The 22175-nt window shown below is 39.9% G+C and overlaps 2 protein-coding genes across 2 annotated transcripts in view; one reads left to right on the top strand and one right to left on the bottom strand.

The window, feature by feature from the left end:
• The first annotated feature begins 474 nt into the window (after window positions 1–474).
• LOC146465441 (uncharacterized) overlaps window positions 475–22175 on the top strand; it is a 35518-nt gene continuing 13817 nt past the window's right edge. The window contains exons 1-8 of the mRNA XM_085128459.1: window positions 475–652; window positions 2393–2603; window positions 4033–4226; window positions 4634–4801; window positions 5656–5799; window positions 6233–6355; window positions 6994–7116; window positions 8755–8892. Coding sequence (XP_084984585.1) covers window positions 586–652; window positions 2393–2603; window positions 4033–4226; window positions 4634–4801; window positions 5656–5799; window positions 6233–6355; window positions 6994–7116; window positions 8755–8892 — 1168 coding nt within the window. The 5' untranslated portion in view covers window positions 475–585. The remainder of the gene's footprint in view (window positions 653–2392; window positions 2604–4032; window positions 4227–4633; window positions 4802–5655; window positions 5800–6232; window positions 6356–6993; window positions 7117–8754; window positions 8893–22175) is intronic.
• LOC146465442 (LIM domain only protein 3-like) lies at window positions 11431–21559 on the bottom strand. Its single transcript, XM_085128680.1, has 4 exons — window positions 21417–21559; window positions 14919–15063; window positions 14384–14600; window positions 11431–11785 (listed from the first exon to the last, which is right to left on the bottom strand). Exons 2-4 carry the CDS (start codon window positions 14920–14922, stop codon window positions 11554–11556), a joined length of 453 nt encoding a protein of 150 aa, XP_084984806.1. The 5' UTR covers window positions 14923–15063; window positions 21417–21559; the 3' UTR covers window positions 11431–11553.

Below are 22175 nucleotides of genomic sequence, written 5' to 3'. Positions count from 1 at the left end.
AAAAGCCCCAAAAGCCCCTGTTACATTACGAGGTCAGTGTTGAACGGCACGATGCTTAGGCTCGATTTCCGCCTCTCCCTCGGGTCTGGCTTTCCTTTCCCGAACAGCGGCTAGCAAAGAGGGAAGGGGAGTGATGGTGAAGGTACCCCTCACAACGATATAATCTTGCTACCAGATTTCGAAACCCTTACTCTTTCAGGACTAAAAGTACAAAAATGAAACAAACCAACAAAATAAAACACCCACAGTACAACAACAACAGCAAGAAAGATCGATAGAAGAGAACTGCAACTGAAGGCCCTAAAATGTACCAAAAGCGAACGATTTCGGTTTCACAAAGAAGAGGATCACCCGGGGGACCACCCCGATCCTTTTTACATTGGCTCTCCCCACCCTCAAGAGTCCGACTGACCTTGATCATAGGTGTCCGATTTCAGAACGTCAATGATTTCTGGCACTCAGCTTGCTAATGATCTGTATGCCACAGAAGCTTCGATTACAAAGCTCATCGTAAATAACTTCGCACGCAACTCATTGAGCGCGGCGCTTTCAAAGTTTATTTTTTATCTCGGAGGATTTTCAAAAATGGCCCGTTTGTCGGACATCGTGCTGCTTTTGCTGGTCTCTTTGGTGTACATCTCCATTGCCCGAGGTGAGTTAAACTTTTCATGTCACCTAATGGAAGAAAGCCATTAACCCAATGATTAATTACAAGATTTTGAAGGTAACTAAGGGCTTGTTTATATTTCTTTACCCACTGTTCATCCATCAAGTTGAAACTAGGAAGTCGTAGCTTACTTTATGGCGATGTTCTGCAGCGACCGACAAAGGCCGAGTGGATCTTAACCGAAACTAAAATGACTGTATGCTTCATGCACATGGAATACGTATTTATTTGATTGCATGGCAAACGTTGTGGCAGTGGGTCAAAGTGTGACCTTATATAAACAACGAAGTTTTTGTTAATAAGTACTTGGCTTTAACTAAGCACTGATGATGATCCTTGCCATTGATTTGAGATTCTCTGTGTGATAATTTTATTTGTGCGACTGTGCAAACCGCAAGGGTATACGAAGCTGTACGGGATTGTATCATATGAGCTCTTGCGTATACCATGTATCGGGGTGTGATAAATACTCATATTTCCTGTATGTAAACTTTACCTTTTACCTAAGCTTATTAGTATTATGTTGTTAAGTGAGCTTATCCAAGAAGCTATTAGCTATTCTGCTCTGACTAAGTTAGAAAAAAAGTTGTCAGATAAGTGGCTTATTCAAAGTACATTGTGTTGGTTTATTGCTCGTATTCCAGACGATATTCCATCGCGGTTCATGCAGGAAGACGTAATATTCAAGACATCTGGCGGCCTCAGTTGTTGTCTGAAGCAATCTAATTCAAGTGCTTGAAATTCTTACTCGGGCCCGACTAATAATGAGGAATGCGTCACGTTTTTATGAACCTCTGCGATTGATAAACTTTGACAATGAGTAGGAAAATTATATTAATAGAAAATAAAGAAAGAAACCAACAAAAAAAAAATCCGGAAAGAAATGAAACTTTCACCCGAAGATTTATATTCCCTTACTAAAACCATGTTATTTTTTTTTAATGTTAATTCAAGGCTTTGTCCAGGAGAAAACTCTCTAACAGAGGAACCTGAAAGCCACTGAGAAAAAAAATAATACCAATATACTGACAAATGTAGAGCCTGTGAAAACATTTCTGTAGAGTATTCTCAGCAAACATCTACTCTATTAAAAAATCATTTAATTCCTTTCTAAAATCCACATCTGTGGGAAACAAACTTCATAAACGAAATGCTATGTTCTGTTAAAAATTTTGTATTGTCACAGAAATTTACAGAAATTGACATTTTTATTGCAAACGCTAAAAGAAAAGATATTGCCTTTAAAATTCGAATGGAAGACCTGGCCTTCAAAGGTGGTGCATTTTCGGGGGTGGGGAAGGGAAGGGAAGGGGGGCGTTTAGTGCTATCATCGGAGGGAATTCTACGATTCAAAATTAATCAGCTCGAAATCCTAAGTTAACAGCTAACGCAAACAGAACCAGGGGCTTATATTCTTTGCGGGTGTCGGTGGGGGTGGTGGTGGTGGTGAGGAGGGAGAGAGGAGGGGGGGGGGGGGGTTAGAGTGAAAGGGCTAATTATCGGAAGGATTTTAGCGTCTAAGATTTCGAGGGCTTAGATTCAGGGAGGCGTACATTCGGAATTTACAGTATTGAAACAATTATAAACCCTAAAAATGACAGAACCTATTCCTACTTAAACGCAAGGAAGCACCTTATTATAACTGTCTGGGTTGAAAAACTTGAACCTAACCGATTTCAACAAAGTCAGGTATAAAGCATCAAATTTCTTTCTTCTTTTATAAAGCCTCGTATTTGAGCTGGGTCACCCGATGCTGCTCGAAAGGCCAACGAAAAGCAAAAAGGGCTAACAATCCTACTTCGTGTAACTCCGATGATTTGGATCGCAGACGATTTAATAATCCGATGGATCGCATCATCTGTCGACACGCCGAAAGAATTTGCTGCGTTAAAGAAATCCAGAAGCTGAGTTGCGAGAGTGGAAAATACGAAGCATCGTAAGTTTTATTATTTACTTAACTGTAAGTGCTTTATTATATGGACACAAGTGTTTTACTTGAAAATACACCTCTCGTTTAATTCATACAAAACTACATCCGTACTGCACAGAGGCAGTGGCCAACACGAAAGCCTTGCTCCCTTGGCCACTACGCACTTCTTCCCTAGAAGGTAAAATCACTTAATAAAATGCTCTGTATGTTTATTTTTTTCTTACCATAAAAATATATTGTATTTCATTCGAATAAGTGTGAATTAAAATTAATTTGAATTCAATTGGATCCGAGTGGCGTATTTTCCGTATCCTCACTAGTGAGGATATTGATGACGTCATTTCCCGCTTTTTCACGGTTGTTTATGCAAACAGTGGGTGAAAAATGGCGCGCGATAAAAAACAATAGTTGACTTACTCGCTGCGCTCGCTCGTACTATTATTATTATTATTATTATTATTATTATTATTATTATTATTATTATTATTATTATTATTATTATTACTATTATGTTAGAGTTTCTGTATGTGGGTGCTGGATTCTCAGCCATCAGTTAAAGTTTAAGCAAATTTTCCCAGCCCTCAATTATGCCGGATCTCAGTTAACCTTTACCTCTCAGTGTTTTTTGCGGTCCTGTATTGTATCATCGATGTCAATGTCGAATATCATTCGAATATTTTAGAAGAAACTTTCAGGTGATTTTAATCTCTTTCCGGACTTTTACCTGAACAATGCTTGTTATCTTCTGACGACCGTACGACTTTTTGAAACAAGTTGTGAGGAGCTCTGAGCCATTTTCGTTGTTAACTTACTGTCCATGTATTAACTTTACAGTTGTTAGCTAGCAGTTTTTTTAACGATTCCCAGCTTTAAAAACTGCCATGTCTCAGCTGACAGTTAAAATTTTGGCCAATTCTCAGCTATCAGTTACCCCGATGCAGATTCCCCCGTTATAATAAACAGCACTGCAGGAATGCAAATACTGCTCAGCATTTTTCAATTGAAAGGTCACATCGAGTTAGGATTTCTTGCACAGTTAAAAATTAGAGCCATTTTCCAGATCATACCGTAAAATTCCAAAAATAAGCTATCCACCACTCCCAACCTCCGCCCTTCGGGCCACCCCTTAAAAAAACGTTTAGCTGTTAGCATTTTTTAAAAGCTTTTTCTTACTGTTAAACCCAACAATTTTGAATTCAAAATACCTTTGAATAATAAGCTCCCTAGGAAATCAACTCCTCTCCAAAAATAAATCCCTATAAAGTCCTTTGAACGAACAATTAAAATTGTTTCAAAGCGGTTATTGTAGTCATCAGCGGTTTTAGGACCTATAATTTATTGGATAGACAACAATGTTATAACTTCATCATGCGTTTGTATGTAAGAGTGAAAGTGCTTGTTCGGAATTGAAGATAGTTTCCTTTCTGTTGTTTAGCCTGGGCCAACCCTGTGATTGGTTCAGACCTTTTGTTGGCGGTGATGATTTCCGCGAATGCTGTGACTGCTGTGCACTGGGCATCAAAGCAAAGGAGGACAAGGATGTCACGTGTTCTGTGGCTGTATTTCGGGATTTTGCCTCCCAGAACTTAAGTTTTCCCTGCTTGAAGGCTTTCAGCGAATGCTGCAGTGGTAAGATAACAGCGCCTTTTTGTTGTTACCTTCAGTATTTTTATGAAAGTGAAAGAATGAAAAACAATGCAGAGAAAAACAAAGCTAAGTATAAACAGTAGACTGTGAGCATTCTCTCTTTTGCTCGAAAATCCGCGGAGAAGAACACAAAAAACTCAACGAGAAAAAAATTCAAGCGCGCTGCTTGTGGCTCGCGGCTTTGTCCCATCTACGCGCGACTCGCGCTTCGAATTTCGCGCTTGCTTAGTTTTATTTGTTCGTTTTTCTTGCTTTTCCCCGCGGATTTTCGATCAAAAGAGAAAAAATAAATAGGTCTGTAAAAACGTCGTTACATCAGTCTACAGGAGTTGTGCGCTCCAAGTAATCGGCTCCTGCCTGAATTAGGGATCTGAACTTTGTCTTCACAGGCTCAGTAGCCAGGCCTCCAATCACCATTCCGACGATCGATCCCTCGCTGAAACCGAAGTGTTCCGCCAACTTTTGTCAGCAAGAGTGCAGGGATATACCGAACAAAGGCGCCCAGTGTTACTGTCGCAGGGGATTTCAAATTCAGGCAGACAGGGTGTCTTGTCGAGGTATGGCAGTCTGATAACAACTTGTAGTATTTTGTGTTTAGCATGTGATCCATATTTATTGTATCGTGCGATCTCATTGGCCGCACGACTGATTCCATTTCTTTTATATGCACTTCAATCTTCTAATCCAAATCGCTCGTTAAGTCTCGTAAAACTCGTGTAGTCACGCGCGCGAGAACGTCTCTTACTCTTGGGGTACTGATACGAAGGCAGCCTCGCCCTCAGTCATCCTTGGCGTACGGCCGAACGTGACGTCCACGTTGAGCTGACCGGGAAGCTAGGAAGCCTCGCGCTATCGCTCTAGGTCCCAAGTCTCAAATAGGTAGCTCGGCCCACTAGATAAGCACGATTAGGCATGGGAACTAGGGTGATACGGAAACTGATGGAATGTATCGGAATACCAACCACCGTATTTATTCGATTAACCGCCCACCTTCGAATAAGCGCCCACCCCAGCCCCTCCCAACAAAAAACATTTCTGTACTAGCCCATCGCGCAGTAAGAGGAGCGTCAGTTGTGTTCCAAAGTTCGTTTTAGATACGGTAGTGACTAGTCAATGAACGTTTATATTGTTTGTTAGATTTTGCACTTTCTTTTGTATTGTTGAAGCGAAGTGAACTTGTTATCCCTGGTTTTGTTATTCTCTAAAAATGTCCTCGCTTGCTGAAAATGTTGGGAAAATAATAAAGCCCACCCTTGAATAAGCGCCCACCTCGAGTAAGCGCCCACCCTCATTGGCCCAAAATTGAATAAGCGCCCAGGGCGGTTAATCGAATAAATACGGTAATCAAGACATTTAGTTAGTCATATATTTAATCTACAGTATTCCATTTGTATTCTCTGCCTTACTGCAGACATAGATGAATGTCAACTTAGAAACGGGAGCGTTTGTAGTCCTTTGCAACTTTGTGTAAACTCTCCCGGAAGTTACCACTGCGTCAATCAAACTGAGGCTGCGTGCAGACTGGGGGAAGAGGAACAGGGCGGCAGATGTATAGGTAGGTGTCCCGTAGCTTTAATTTGACGACTTTTAGTTTTATCTATTGACAAGGTTGTCGTGGCAAAAAAGACCTTTGCGCCTACAGAAACCAAGAGTTTTAGCCACTATTGAGAAGACATACATCATCTCTTGGATAACTAGAGAAATTTTCTGTTTTACGATGTAGTTCTGGTACAAAAATATGCCCTTGTGTTATAAGATACATAAACGCCATTTTAAATATCTCTCGCTTTCACCCGGAACCCATGATTCAATACTTTACGATACGTTCCAAATTATGCATGTGAAACAAACTCAACGCGACTCTGTACAATATGCAATGGTCTCGTCCATTTTATATCTGGCATCTTTATGCATGAAAAGCACCAATCCTAACGTTCGTGAGAGATCACGTGACACTGAAGATAAGGATCTGGTTTTCTGATTGACAGATGTCGATGAATGCGTCCGGGGACTTCACCGATGCGGTCGCCAACAGACATGCGTAAACAATGATGGATCTTATAGTTGTGTCTGCAGCAGGGGCTACGAAGCTTCTGGAAGTTCTTGTTACGGTCAGTATAGAATCAGAAGGAAGTTAACTACAAGATTGTTTTGTTTGTCGATCGTCCTGTATCACAGCTGGTGTATCTGTAATCGTGGAAACCATTAAAACTCGAGCGAAGCTTGTAACTTAAAATGCACATTAATTAACACGAAACACACGCGAGCCGAGTACGAAGCAGAAACCAGACTCACACCATGCGCATATGAAGCACGCTAACCTACGCAGTACATAGAAAGTAGAAACAAATGTACACGAAGGTAGCTAGCGTTCCCTGAGCTCACATAGAACCCACATAAACCTCACATGGAGCAGATGTAGCTCTCAAAACGAGGTACACACAAAGCTAACGGAAAAGACACGCAACGTTCACAGGAAGCTTTAACGAGAGCCGACTTGAAACGCAAACGAACCTCAGACGAAGCGCACACGAACCTCTCACAGGTTCCCACAAACATCTAACCAATGGCATATGAAGCACACAAGGGGTGCACATGATACGCACACGAACTACAGGGCATAAAGGAAGCGCCCAAGAAGCACACATGACGTCTACATACTATGCAGGACATGTACAGCAGGCAATAATATATTTCATTTATATAATAATGAGTGATTATACTTTTTTTTTGTTCTCTTAACCATCAGACAAAGATGAATGCAGGACACGGGAAGCCCAATGCCCACAGTACTCCACCTGTGTCAACACTGATGGATCGTATCGCTGCGAATGTGACAGTGGACGGACATTACAGAATAACACATGCGAGGGTAAGAATTCCTGAAACTTAAGAATTTCTGTTATTCGCTCGTGGCAGTAAAGAAACTTCCTTGAAGCCTACAGACTACAAATACCATTGATTGTCTTTTTTTTAGAACACACCATGAAGGGTATTATTAGACAACAGAGAAGCCATTGCTCTATAGAGCTGGGTCAGGTTCATCAAAGCAGAACTTAGCTGTTCCTGGTTACGCGTCAAGTTTAATTTGGATTCATTTTTGCGGCTTTGATTCCTATATGTTGATTTTAACTGTAAACAAAAATACGTATCTTAGACCCTGACATGTGCACTTAAGTATTAGCATGGGAAGTGAAGATAAAATTGTTGTCCAGTGGAACGAATCAAATCAGATAGCTGTGGCTCACCAAGGACGGAACCTCTATAGTTAGAGGCAGTTAGGAGCTTTGCTCTCCCCGCTCCCTCTCCACGATGTTGTTAGATTTCTCAAAAAATAACGGTGAAACGCCTCAAACAAGACAAACAGAAACCTTGGTCATCTATTGATCTGACATTTGCATTACTGGGATTTTCGATCGCCTATGGCTTTCTCCTCACAATTTATGAAGCTTTATTTACCATTGTTGTCCTTCAACAGGAGCGAATTACCTGCTTCGCTCCTAATTTCAGTCATTTCCTTCGTCTTTCAACGGACTTTTGGTCTGAAGATCGGGGGTTCGTTGGTTCGAGGCTAGGTCCCTGTACTGTCGTGATGTTTTGTCAGACAAGAAAATTTGCTCCGCATTGTCTGTCTTCACCCAGGTGTATAAATGGGTACTGGCGACATACTGCTGGGGGTAACCCTGCAATAGACTAGTATCCCATCCAAGGGAGTAGTAGTAACACTCCTAGTTTGCATAATGCTATAGAAACCCTGTCAAGTTTCGGCCACTTAGGATCGACGAACGAATTTTTTAAACCATTTTGAGAAAGTTTTAACCCTGTTCGCCCTTGGCTTTTAGCGAGTGCCTGTGCCTGGGGGAAAGGGGTGGGAGGACAGCTTCCGCTCACCTCTGCAACGTCAAGTGCATTAAATATATTTGCAACGAAACTGATGACTGTATAGTACGTTTTTCTTCTTAGATTCGTAAAATAGGACGGCGAAATCGAATGACGTAAGAGTTACGTCCGTCGTTATTCATCAACAGCTGCCTTCTTGATTCCTCAAAGTTCTCATAAAACAATGACTCAACAAATGACTCAAAGGTAATCAAAGCCAATAAAGAAACGCCGAAATGATATAAAAAAAATATCAATCAAAGTTTCGAAAACATTACTGTAAAAAAAAAAAAAACAGCCAGGTGATCAGTAAAATGTCATAACAGATTGCTGCCAGATAAAGTTTTGGTATGTATTTTGGTGGCTTTCAAACTTTTGAAGTCAGAACAAACTTCCTGCCCCCTCCTCTCCTCCCAAAACCATCAACCATCAACACCCAGACTGAAAAGGGTCAATGGGATTTGACGGTAAAAAAAAGTAGTATTTCCACCCTTACGGCTACCTTTGAAATTGTTAGATCCTTGACAGTTTAGCTCATTTTGGTCAGTCGTTCAGGACCGAAGCTATCCCGATAGTGGTTAGTGTCATTGCCACATTGCTTTATTGAAGTTATGTGTTTCAAAATGCGCAGATTTGGATGAATGTTCCGCTGGTCGGCATTCCTGTCCTCAGGGAACGAAGTGCGTGAATAATGAAGGTTCTTACAAGTGCACCAGTATAACGAAGTGTCCGCCAGGACAGGAACTCAGCGCTGATGGGCAATGCGAACGTAAGTGTTTAATGTCCCAGAAACATGCTTCAACACAAAGGAGAATAATCAGCCCTTCTTTTCTTCCCGCTGGTACAGTAGTGTAGCAGCCAGGGCAGCAACTGCAATCTTTCGCACTACAGCACAAGCTTTTTTAAGTTTACAGTAGGTGGACAATCTTAGGCTAATGTTGAGGGTTAATTCTGTGTTTAGCTGAAGATTGTTCTTTCTTCCCACTGACCCACTGACCCGGGGAAAGTTCATCAGGGCTGTGTTCACTATCACACTCATAGATACATTTAAATAAAACTTCCATTACAAATTGGTGTCTGATTAAGGACGGTGCCTACCTTTGTTGCTGCGCATACGTTCTGAGCATCTCGAGATACTCGAGTTTCCTATGGGTGGTGCCTACGAATACAGGGATATTTTTGCGCGGTTTAAAACAATGCGGAGAAAGCAGAATTTAGTAAGTGCCATTGGTATCCAAAAAGAAAATTGGGGGTACCCATGCATTTTTCAGAGATAATAAAGCTTCAATTTGGAAGAAAAACGCCATACATTGCTTGTATTTTACGGCTTTTCAGAATAATTGTGGCTTAATTATCTCTAAAAAATTCATAGTTACCCACAATTTTCTTTTTGGGTTCCAATAGCCCTTGCAAAGACCTACTTTTCCCGCATAGTCATAAACCACACAAAAATACTTCAGCATTAGTAGGCAACACCCTTAAGAGAAGTTTCCTAGCTTCTACGGTTTCGTTAGTGGAGGTCAAAAGATTCTTTCGCCTGTCAAAGGGGCCCCAGAAAGTGTGTGAGAGACTCTTTGTGTAGCCTCGCGTAACACGAGGAACTTTGTTTCATTTTAATTGGTCACTTATGATATATTTTTTACTGTAGGCTAATAGACTAATGGAGGTCGCATAGTTGAAACTTCATTGTTTTCATTACGTTGCTTTTATTTAAACTCTATAACGCATAATAATATCTTTACTGCTTTTCATTTTATATTATTTAGTTAGTGTTATTCTATCGGATTTTTTATTACAATTGTACGCTACAAAATTTATGATCTCGCCAAGGAATGCCCTATACATTGTTCATTAAAGTAAAGCAAGGCATTCTAAAACTGGACCTTAAGATTATAGGAATGGAGTGCGTAAAATTACAAGAGTATGACTGTGTTCACACTATCCAGAATCAACATTTTTTTGGTCAGCGCGGAAATCGTTCCGGTATATCTGAACGTCTAAAAGCAGTGCACAGTTGTTCACGCTAAACTGGATAACTTTCCTGCCGCGGCAAATCCGCAAGAGACTTTGTACAACAATAGCTTGCCTATTCGCTTACCTGTGCACATTACGCTCGAAGCGCCGCGAAAACCTATCCGCTACGAAGTGTTTTTCTTTCAATACTGGGGACTACGCAACCACGACGGCAAAGCCGACGAAAACGTCACTTGAAAATAAAAGTTCGTGTTACTTGTACTACTTTGCGCTTATTCCAATTCGTTCAACTTCTACAATGTGGCCGAACTATCCAGTAACAGAACTGGTGGGAACGATGTTCAAGTTAACACAGAGAATGAAAATTTACTGTCATGTGCTCAAGTTCTCCATAAAACCTTGAATTTGGGCATTTCCCGTTGTTTTTTGGCCGAAGATGGCGACGAAATGTATCAAAATTTGTAATGCACGTGCACAGCATTGTTTAGCTCATTAAGCCTTTTCTTTATTGACTGGTTTCCGTTGCCGTCGGCGTCGTGTTTACCTAAATTCTCTACTGAAGCGGAACTGCGCGCGGCACTTTGGTGCTAAATCAGCGTGTCATTTGTGAAAACACGCCTGTCCGGTATGGTTCTAGTATCGGTTCCAAAAAGGTCAGGCATAGTGTAAACATAGCAACCCGCGAGCTTTTAAACTGAATATGTACGTTTCGCGCCATTTTGGTTCCTAAATCCTGATTACAACTGTTACAATTTGAACTTTGAAAATGTAACGTTTTTCTTTTCTTTTATTATACGTTATAACTTTAGCCATTTTCTGTCCCCCAACTTTAGATTGTAACGTCGTTTCCGTTTAGAGTCATTATCCGTAATGACCGTAAAAGAAAGGCTGCGCCTTTCGAAATATTGAATTCTGATATATATATATTTCCCTACCTTGTTTTTTTTTTTTTTTATCGTAAATAATAACCACGAGAGGTTTAAAATGAAACGAAAATCTCTCTGTAACACAAAATGTGTTCAAAAGGTGAAGCCTTAAGAGAACGTTTTAATGCACAGCTCTCTAAGTAGAAGGTGTTTATATGATTTTTGTAGAATATTTTTACTTGCTTAGCAATGAGAACAACATAGGTTTTGAGTGCATTCACCAAAAAATCGTTTCCACAAACGCGCCGAAAAAACGTTTAGCGCGCTCAAAGATACGCTGATGTTTTGGAAAAAGGATTCCTCTCATTCAATTTTCAACGAATTCCTCTCCTAATATATCAGTTATTACGTTTCGACAGTATTATTCAAATTATTACCTTTATGCTAGACGGGTAGATACATTTATGTTAAAATAAAGAAGAGGCAATGCAAACGAAGATCCTTCCTCATATAACCACAAATGTTGCTTGGTCATCATTAGAGAAAGGCGTTCCAAAGATCAAACCGATTTCTTTTCGTCTGAGTAAGTCCTATTTTGATTCTTCTTTAGGCTTGTCTCCTTCCTTCTCGCTTCTATAATGCTCCGAACAAAGTACTTTGTTGTTGTAGAAATGAAAGTTCTCTCCAACTCTGAACCTCTGTCTACAGATCTGACAGCAGAAGCATTCAATGTGGTAGGCGTTTTTCGCGGCTCTCATTACGAATTCAAAAGCGGCTATTGGCTTGTTACATGCAGCACAAACACCGGGAATGCCAAATAATCTGCCAAGAAATGAAAAAAAGAAGAAAAGGTTAATTTATAACATCAACAAAGTCCACGACACTGAGAAGCTTGTAAAGTCGTTCCCAGTTAGACTAAGACTATCGCAGTTATGTGCGCAACTTAGGCAGCTGCGAAAAGAAAGTTTGAAAAAGATTCAGGCTTGAACGGGATTCGAACCCATGACCTCTGCGATGCCGGTGCAGTGCTCTACCAGCTAAGCTATCAAGCAAACTTGGACGTGGTCTTATTGCGAATTAGTAATGAACCCGTGGTGATGAATAACTTTGAGTAAATGTGTTAAATTTCAAATTTCTTATTTAGCATCCTACGCAGATCCTCTTCGACCTTGTGACGCAGTCCTTGCCCTCGTTACTCGAATATTTCGTGGTTACAGCTTCGAATGTGATTCCAATTCTCAAACATTGAAAGCACATTACGAGGCTCAGTGCTTGCGAATGCAAACTTGTCACACGGTTTGCAATGATTTCCACCGGCGAAACGACCACTAGGTTTCTAACCCGAGCTTTTGAAAGATTACCAAAGAACAACCGAAGACGTCCAATCGTATTTTGCTGATTCGCCTAAAAGTTTTCAAAACCTGGCAGATAATGGCGCCCAGATTAGCCATACTCCATCATTATCTAAAAGAGACACCACAATCGCTGGTTTTAAAAAACTTGTTGAGTAGTTAGGGGCTAATTTTGGCTGATAACAAAATTGTCAGGCTGGATTTTGGTTCTCAGAGTACAGGTTATTAGTCCATAGTAACTTCTTCTGCCAATCACATCACTGTGCATGTGAATCAACTCAAATGTGTGTATTTCCGCTGTTTGACTGCCTGAGAGCTAACATCAAAAATCGACTTTTTAGAATTACGAGCAAATTTTCCGCGCCCATAGACTGTTCACAGTCTCCTATTTTCCGTGGGATTTTGGAGACTAGGACGCCTCGATCGAACGGCCGTCATCTCCGTTTGTAACGACGAGCGCAACCTGGAGAGAGTCTCTAAACTACCGAGGGGGCCGTCGTCAAGGTAACTCTCCCCGTTTCCGCCCGCCGTTACAAGCCAAGATGGCGGAAGTTTGATCGAAGCGTACGAGTGTCGAAAATTCCACGGAAAAAAGGGGCTATGAACAGTCTGTCGCGCCCACTTCTTCATTGTTTATAGCAGTAAGCAAACTATTATCTATTGTAAAAACGTCGGTCTTGAAACTTCAAAATGTCCGAACATAGCTGACTGACTTGTTGAAAGCTTTAATATTTAATGGTAGCGTGTGTAATGTCTGGAAAAGGCGATCTCGACATTTGTTTTGTCCTTAATTATGTTCTTAAAATTTTGGCTAAAATCCCCAAACTAAACGTTCTTATCAAAACGCTCAAATAAAACAAACTCATTGCACCAAAGTGACTTGTGATTGTGAAAAAATAATTAAACCATCGTATTTTATTAGTTATTAACAGGATACTTGAAATTCAACACCAGCCCCTCTAAGACGATAGTCGAACCCCCCAGTAACGCGAACTAGTTTTGGTTTCCCTTGCGGCTAGTTCGAGTTTGCGTGGTTCGATTGTAATTAGATTCAAATAAAATTCGAGTACCGTCACATGGCTACCTCGCTTTCTCTCCCTTGTGAAAATTCCATTTGACGGCATTGTGGGCTTTCATTTTGTGTTCAAAACTGATAAATTGACGTCAGTATGGCGTTGTGTTTTTCTTCGTATTGGTGATAATTTTCTGTTATCATTTGACAATACCATGACGCAGTTTATTTTCAACAAGAGGATACACGCCAAACTGGCGCGAAACACGATCATTCTTTCGCTGACGTCAGTTTGTAGAAACTGGCGGTAGCCGGGTCGGCGTGGGTAGTCTTCGCATGCCATGAAAAATTCAACGAAGTCAGAACGAAGCAAAAAGAAAACACACAGTACTTGTTGTACCAGTTATCCGTCCCCACTTTGCGACTCCATTTGGCTAGCACTGACGAGTATAATTGTTATTCTAATATTGCGGAAATGAATTTCCGCATTTACTATATGGGACTTTGAATGAGTAATATCTTTCCTGAAATCGCGTTCGATGTATTTTGAAATTCAAGGAAGGAAATGCAATGATTTTGTACATTTTTAAACTTCAAGAAGATGGTTTGGAATAAAAAATGACGAGCTTTGTTGGTGGCTCTAACAGGTCAAGCAAATACCATTACTTTAACTTTCCCAAGGTTGAAAAAGATCTCTGAAAGTCAAATCTTAATTCACCGCGTTGCGCAATTTTGACCTCTAAGGTCATTCATTTGAAAGCTCTGCGCAGAACGCTTCTATATCTCTGTTTATTGTGCTGTGCAAGCTGGTTTTTACTGTTAATTCCGTGCATGAAATCTCAAGGCTTGTGACGATCCAAATAAAAGCTCAGTATGGACCAGTACCTTTCTCTGCCGGTACTTAAATTATCCTGTAGAAGGTGGTTCTACTGAGTTGTTGGATTATTTATTTTGACCGTTCAAAATGCTGTTGGTCAGCCTTTTCTTAATTTATCTTAAATGAAAACATAGAAAGCTTGGCGCTTTAAGAAAAAACCAAACATTAATTCTACTAACCTGAGGTAGTCCCTTTTGCATAGAATGAGATTCGCTTTACTGTACAGCGTTGAGCCGATATCCCCAAGTTTACATTCACAGCAGTTGCACTTTAGACACCCCTCGTGCCAGTACATTCCCAAAGCTTCGAGCAAGTAGCGATCAGTTATGGGCAGCTTACAACCACTGCATCGATGTTTGTGTTGTGTTTCCTTTACGAGCTCCTTGCTTTTTGAGGCTGGAAGAAGAGTAATTGAAATGCAGACAAAATTATAGGCTTGGATTAGCAATAAACAGACTCGGCGAGACGGTCGAGATTGAGTTCAAATGACGGTCGTATTCTTAGTTAGCATTGCTTAGATTAAAATTAACGTCTGATAAAATACATTTAAGCCTATCCTAATTTCGTGATCCTTCACTGACGTCGATCGAGTTCAGCGTCGAATAAATTGCCTCGTGTTTTTTTAATTTGTTTCCTGATGCGATTTTCGCCATGTGTACAGAACAAGCCAGCGTTTAGTTTTAAAATCTGGCCAAATTTCTCATGTTTACCTACCCATAATGGCCGCTTTGCGTCTCTGGAGCCTCAAGCAAGTCGCTAGACCGAGCACAGTTCGAACACGACAACTCTCAACCAGCAATGATATCGAAATTCATTGTTCCTCGGTATTTCATCATGTCTCGTTCTCCACTAATGATTTCTGGCGGCGTAATAACAAAAACACTGTTATTCCGCGAGGTAATTATCCCTAATGACGCACGCTATTCTATTGGCCGAGATAGGCTAAATAAAACAGGTATCCATGTAAAGGAAAATAAAAATAACAGCAATTATCAAACGCGGTAAGCGAGTTGGAAGAGAAAGGGTTAACCAAGCACGCGTTCCTGTCTAAAATATATATGCCCTGCTGGGCGATATCAGAGGTGGATGAGAGCGATATCGCACTTAAGGAATCAACATTCGCACATGGCCGCACAAGACCTTTAAAAGGCGCCTTTCGTGTGGTTTTTTAAATCAGAAAAAAACTGCAGTTTTGAGATTAATCTCGCAATATAGGAAAGAATAGTGGCTAATTGGCCATCTGTTCCTAGTTTGCATGCAAATTCTTTAAAGCAATTACCATTATAAGTTTTGTTTTATTTCGCTAATGGCTCCCTTTTTACGTTTTTCTGAAAACACTCTTTCAGTTACTGAAAAAAAAGCTCATAATTAGCGTTAGCAAGTCGATGCTTGTAATTTATATGTGCTTGTTTACATTGTAGTTCTGAATCAATGTGCGTTTGTCTTCAGCGAAATTGGAAATTTTCTGCAACTTGGCAAAGAAATACTTTTTTGCAGGATGTAATTAATATTTGAGAGATCAAAGGCGGGGAAAGTTCTACCCTTTGAAAGTAATTTGGTTTTGAGCGACATGGTAATTGCCTTCCATTATGAAATGACAAAAAGGTCTTTCAACGAGAGTAGAAAATAAGAAAGATTTCTTGCCACAAGCTATAGACACGGGTACCAAAATGAAAACAATAATATAAACTCCCCTCGAAGACAATAAAAGAGACTTCATAAATATATTGCTCTTGAAAATTTACATCTTCTTGGATAAATTAGTTTTTTGATCAAAAGAAAAAACCTAGATACCATGTGTGCCCGCTAGCCTTGTGATTAAACTGAAAACATTCAATGAAACATTCATTTTATTGACTCAGACAGCCTTAGGTTCGTCAGTAATGTTAGAAATGGTAAAAGAAATTATTTATTTACGATAGTCATCTCAAGGTTTCGTTCCTGTCACTAAAACTTCGCGTCTTCTGCTTTTAAGCTTAAACTCAATTTTCATAAAGGTTTTAACAGGCCTGTGGATTTCCAACGGGAATAAGAATTGAGAAATAGCTAATTACGATGTAGTTTAATCCACAGCTTTCAATCTTTTTAATTATGCATGCGCTGAAATTCATCATGTCTTATGGCCACTTGAAATGACTAGTTTCTATGTTCGCCAAATTAATATTGCTCAAGAAGTGGTTTATCTCGTCAGTAACATGGAGAAAAATGCTACACTTTTATATTTATTATTTTTCATCACTGTACGAAGGCTGTGTTTACGGTTTTAAAGTTTGAGAGTTCAATAAGTTTTCTCGTCCTCCAAAAATTAATTACCTTCTGTTGGCACCCTCATTCAAGCGACGCAGCAGGGAACGCATCTTAGTCCAACGTTAATTACATTCCTTTCACGTATGGAGAACGTAATAAAAAAAAAAACTAGAGCGAACTAGCACATGGAATTGCGATGGACATGTTTCTTGCGACGCTTCCCATTTTTCAGAACTGGCCAGCCAGTCTGGAAATCGAATGTGTCCTTTTAAAGGGATGGTTCTGCAAAATCTTGAAAAATAATCACTTAGAAAATGGTACGCGCTATTTTGAAGAAATTCGAAGGACTAGAATAAAACTTATCCTTAAAAATGACATATTCCGTTTACGAACTGACGGTCTAGTCACCCGGTTCTGACAAACGGAAAAGCACCCTTAGTTTATCTGTGAGATAGCCGGAAGAAATGGTTTAAATAAATCTGCAAAAAAAGCTCAATTGTCTCACTCCAAGAGGAGTCATACCTTCGCTTATATAGCATGGTTCTAGGTTTTTAGTCCATGCTTGACACTACAACGTTTGACCATACAAACGAAAGCCACCGAGCATTGATTTCATTTGGCACTGACTGACTCTACGCTTGTGTTTAAAACCTTTGCGTATTTGTCCTGATATTCAGATAGCTTGATCGCCCAAGATTTTGTATGTCCGACCGTAACCCATAACTTTGGACATTTTTTGGCAATAGGGAAAAGTGACAGACGCCGGTAGAAAATTATTCTGGCCACCTTTCATCATAGTAAAATTAAAAATCTAAATAGGCTGATTGGGAAACAGATAAACCATAGCCAAAGATTTACCAACAAACGTGTAACCTAACTGCCTAAAGAAAATACTGTGAGTAAAACCTTCCTAAACTTCAACGTGTTATGGTCCCAAAAGCTCTCATCGCTTCTCTGGTCAGTGATTTTTGCTGGTAACAGTTTTCAATCAAACATATAGTTTCAACTAAAATCAAATGAATTACACGTGCTTGCATTACTAATCACATCTATAGCTATGTGATAGGCTTTTTAGAATTGCATTGACGTTCCAGACTACGACATATTTTACCACGATTTCGTTGGTCGAAACGCATTGGCGCTTTCCGCCTCAATTTCTCTGGTCATGTTTCGACATTTGAAAGAGAGAGCAAGAGAGACATGATTTTGAGAGCAAATGAATTTCCTCGTTTAGGGCTTTTATGGTATTTCGCATTTTCAGGTAGCTATAAGATTTTGTGCCTCATCATAAATGTCTTGAGGAGAGATCTGCAGCAGTTCGTTTTCTTTTTATTACTGCTTCAACAGGTTTCATTTCAGATGCTTCATATCAGTGTTTCTATGCCATTTTCTTCTCTGTGCGTCTCTTAATGTTCTTTGTTTGGTGAAGGACTCCAGCGATAACTTCGAATTCGAAATACCATATTACAGAAGCATAACAAACATTTTTACAGGACATTCTGGGCTACCTCTAGCTTCCTTGAAGCAAATGCCTCATCATATATTACCTGGCCCATCAATCTTACTTAAAACTTATTTATTTCTTTTAAGGCCGATTTCCATATGATCTCATCGATCTCTCGGTCGCTATAGAAAGTCTTCGGCGATCTTAGGGATCATATCGAAACGTACTCGGCGATTCAGCGATTAAACACACTACAAATATTTCTATAGCCTGGCTCTATATGATCGCTGCCAATCGCTCAATGTTTCTAACGGTAGCAATTGAGTTTTACTGCGCACTGCAAACACTGTCATATCGCGACAGGGGAAATTCGGCAACACGACAAAAGGCACAGCGCGAACAAGGTGCTAAATTGTAGGCAGGCTGATGGATAGAATTTTCATCTTCTATTCCTTCAAGCGGATCAGCATTCCAAAAACCCTACCAACAGCTTTGCACTTGGTATATTCCTTTATGGCCTTGCAATTGAGAATTGTCAATTTATTCACGCTATGGGCGATCTTGTATGCGAGTCGAAAATTTCTCGGCTTCGAATTCGAAAGCGAACATTTGGAGATTTTTAGGGATTACATGAAACTATCCTTTGCTTCAAAAAACGGTGCCGGGTAATTTCGTTATTCAGAGCCGAGGCTTATGCTTTAGGACACGTCCATGATGTAAACTCCTACTTGCAAAGGACAGTTCAGTTGGCTCCTCTGTACATAATACGAAATTCTAAGTAACATAGAAACCTTGCGCTGTCGTATATTGTATTATTAAAAAGGTGACTCATTTTATAACACATAGGGCCAGTTATTTAAACAGAGTCTAACTTAGACCGCGGCTTAAGACAATCAGTGGGCCTCCAAATCTGTTTATAAGTGGGTTATTTTAAGCAGATAAATAGTTTTCTAGTGTGGGATGCAAGCCTTCTTGGCTTGGCTTGCTTTTCTGAAAACGGCTTAGAACATGGTTTTGTTAAACACCGTCTAAACTGTCTTTTAAAAACTGACCCATAGAGTTTTGGTTGGTTTAACAGCCATGCTAGGAGCCATTATACCATGCCCCGCAAATATAGTAAGATCAAATAGAAGAAAGATCCTCGCAGTTACTACGCAACCTAAGCGGTTGCGAAAAGAAAGCCTGTAAAATATCAGGCTTGAACGGGATTCGAATCCATGACCTCTGCGATGCCGGTGCAGTGTTCTACCAACTGAGCTATCAAGCTAACTGGGAGCTGGCTTTCAAGCTTTCTTTTCGCAACTTCTTAAGTTGCGTAGTAACTGCGAGGATCTTTCTTCTATTTGATCTTTCATCCGCATAGCATATAGTAAGAGTACGAGTTAGGGGTGAAAGAAAATATCACTAAATCAGCAAGATTTAGCGATTTTTTGTTGTCGTTTTTAATACATCAATTTTTTCACTCGCGCTCGTTGGTTACAAGAGCAGCGAAGTGTTGGCTATCCAACGTGCACTTGTCAGGGAATAATTATTAAATGACAGATGTCGTGAAATGTAATAAATAGCTGTCGTAAATTGTAATAACGCTTGTCGAATTTTTTTTAATTACACACCCGTCACAAATAAAATAATATCATAGTTGTCATATTTTGTAATAATCTGAGGTAGCGTAAATAGTAATAACACATTGTCGTGGTTTGAAATAAGTCCCAAAAATGGCTGTCGTTAATTGTTATAACGCTTGTCGAGTTTTTAATTACACACCCGTCACATTTGTAATAACCTGTTGTCGTATTTTGTAATAACGTGAGCTGAGGTAAATTATAATAACATATTGTCGTGTTGTGTAATAAGTCTGAAAATTCAACACGTGTAAAAAAAATCCATTAAAAATGTTGCAGCCATCCTAATTGTAGGGAAACTGAATAACAAGGATTAAAACAAGCAGAGTATTAAACTGATCGATCAAGTACAGAACCAACCAACCAACCAATCAATTAATCGAGTAATTTAATGACCAAACAAGTTTGTAAACCTTTTAAGGGGAGATGAAAAAGGAAAATTTCAAAAATATATTCTCTATCTAGAGATAAAAACCTTTCGGAGGACAAGGACCAATATACTTTCTTAATGTCTCATCAAGGATCTTTTCTAACATGGATTGGTGCGATACAGTTACGATCTGTTTCATGTATGGCTGGCGGTCGACCTGCTATGATGCTAGTGCCGCTTCATACATATTGGCCGTTTTCTTACCAGAGACGGATTATCTGTTTGAGTAGGATTATCCGTACCAGAAGGATTATCCGTCTGTTAACATGAAAACGAGACGGTTACAATTTTAGATGGATCATCCGTTTGATTAACAATTAGACGGCGAGCTCGAGGTTTATATCGGCTGATAGTGCCCCGAGCCAACTATCAAAGGCGATAGATAGATACCTCAGTGATCGATCTATCAAGCAAAAAAATCTTTTTATTTCATTAATTTTGATATATTTGTGCAATTATGGATGCTAAATCGCGGGCGCTCTGACAAACTGCCGTCTATCGATCGATAGACGTCACCTGTGTAGCCAATCAGATCGCGCGTTACGCGATAATCGGTCACTGAGGTATGCTTATTAAGATTATCCGTCTCCTGAGAAGGATTTTTAGGACGAATTATACGTCTGACATGGATAATACGTCTTCCATGAAGTTCTGTTTTCGCACTAGGACGGATAATTCATCAGAGGAGTTATCCGTCTTTAGTGTGAAAACGGTCATTAATCAAAATAAAGCCTGGTTCAATCTCGTATTATTGCTTTCAGTACCTTTACCAACTTATAATCGAGCGCGCAGGTTAAGCATCGTACAACAGCAAAACAGGTTGAAGTTGATATCACAAGCAAAGGAACTGATTGCTCATGTGAAAATGCTGGGCGTATGTAGCTAAGCTTAAAAATGGCCCGTTTTGGCAACAGCTCGGTAATTAGAGCAATCCACGAGAATCTAACAGCCTCCTTCCTTATCTGCAGCCAGCCGGCCGGCAGTCAAAACACCGGTAGCCCTAGCTTATCTTCAGTACACTGTAAACTGACCGCTGCCCCCTCCGTCACTAGCGCAAGCTACAAAGGGACGTATTGTTAATCACGATTCGTCCGATCGGTGTCAAGCCTCTCACGCAGGGATGGTCATGAATCCAATTCCCGTCGGCGTGTCTGGCTTTTATTCTTTTATACATGTACCACGTTTACATCCCTTGTTTTGGTTAAAGTGGGACCGAAATTTCAAAGAACTTCCGTTCGATTCATAGAACATCACAGCTTATGTAAAGATTATTCTGCGTGCACTAGCACTCCACTAAAAATTCGACAAACATTGACTGGGTTCAATATTTTTGTGATCTACGCCTTTTTGCAATAGCTCAAAAGAAGCAAGACCACTAGAACAGAATGGTAATAGGAGAGTCTCTATTTTAAAACATCTTGCAAGTGTGTTATCAGAAAGTATGAGATTAATATAGAAATAAAACTCACCATACACTCAGTCGAATAGTAAAGGAAAACCAGAGGAAGAAAAGAAGAATCCCTGTTGTGCTAAATATTTCCTAGAGTTTGTTGTTACCGGTGGAATACTGCAGCTTTTACAAAACGATGGGAACAATTTTATAATTATATCAAGCGATGTTTACCTGCTGCGTGTCAGAAAGAAAAGGATAATTATTCGGCATGTTCAAGACTTATCACGAACGCGACATTATGTTATTGAAGTTCACGACAGCTTGACATATTACAAAAAAATTGCGCAACTTGTTATTATAATTTGCGATAGGTCGGTTATTGAAAAAAAAGACAGCCGTTACTACAATTTACGACACGTATTACAATTCATGACAGCTGTTACTGCAATACACGGCAGGAATTACAATTTAGGACAGCAACACACCTTCTTGCCGATCGTTCACGTGGTCTTTCAGAGATCTTTAACCAAGTTAATTCTACTTGTACATAACAGACCTCTTCGTAATACCCCTATAGACTCCTAAGACAAGAACGTTTATGTCGGTTGATAGCTGCCCGCGGAACTGATTTGATAAAAATTACGTTAACAGCAAACGACAGAGGTCAGACCACGTGACCATGTTTATCCTTCATGTGCCGCTCGCTGTTTTTAGTTTCTCAGTAAAATTAGTACCTTTGCGTTAACATCAAAGGTCAGAATTGTTTTACACTATTCTCAGCTATGCCAGTACTCATTTTTTTCAAGAAAACGTAAAAGCGAATTTCACGTTTGCA

The sequence above is a fragment of the Pavona decussata genome, unplaced genomic scaffold (genome assembly GCF_977016875.1).
Source record: "Pavona decussata unplaced genomic scaffold, jaPavDecu1.1 SCAFFOLD_156, whole genome shotgun sequence".
NCBI lineage: Eukaryota > Metazoa > Cnidaria > Anthozoa > Scleractinia > Agariciidae > Pavona > Pavona decussata.
Note: the sequence above shows the minus strand (reverse complement) of the source record. Positions and strands in the feature narration are given on the sequence as shown.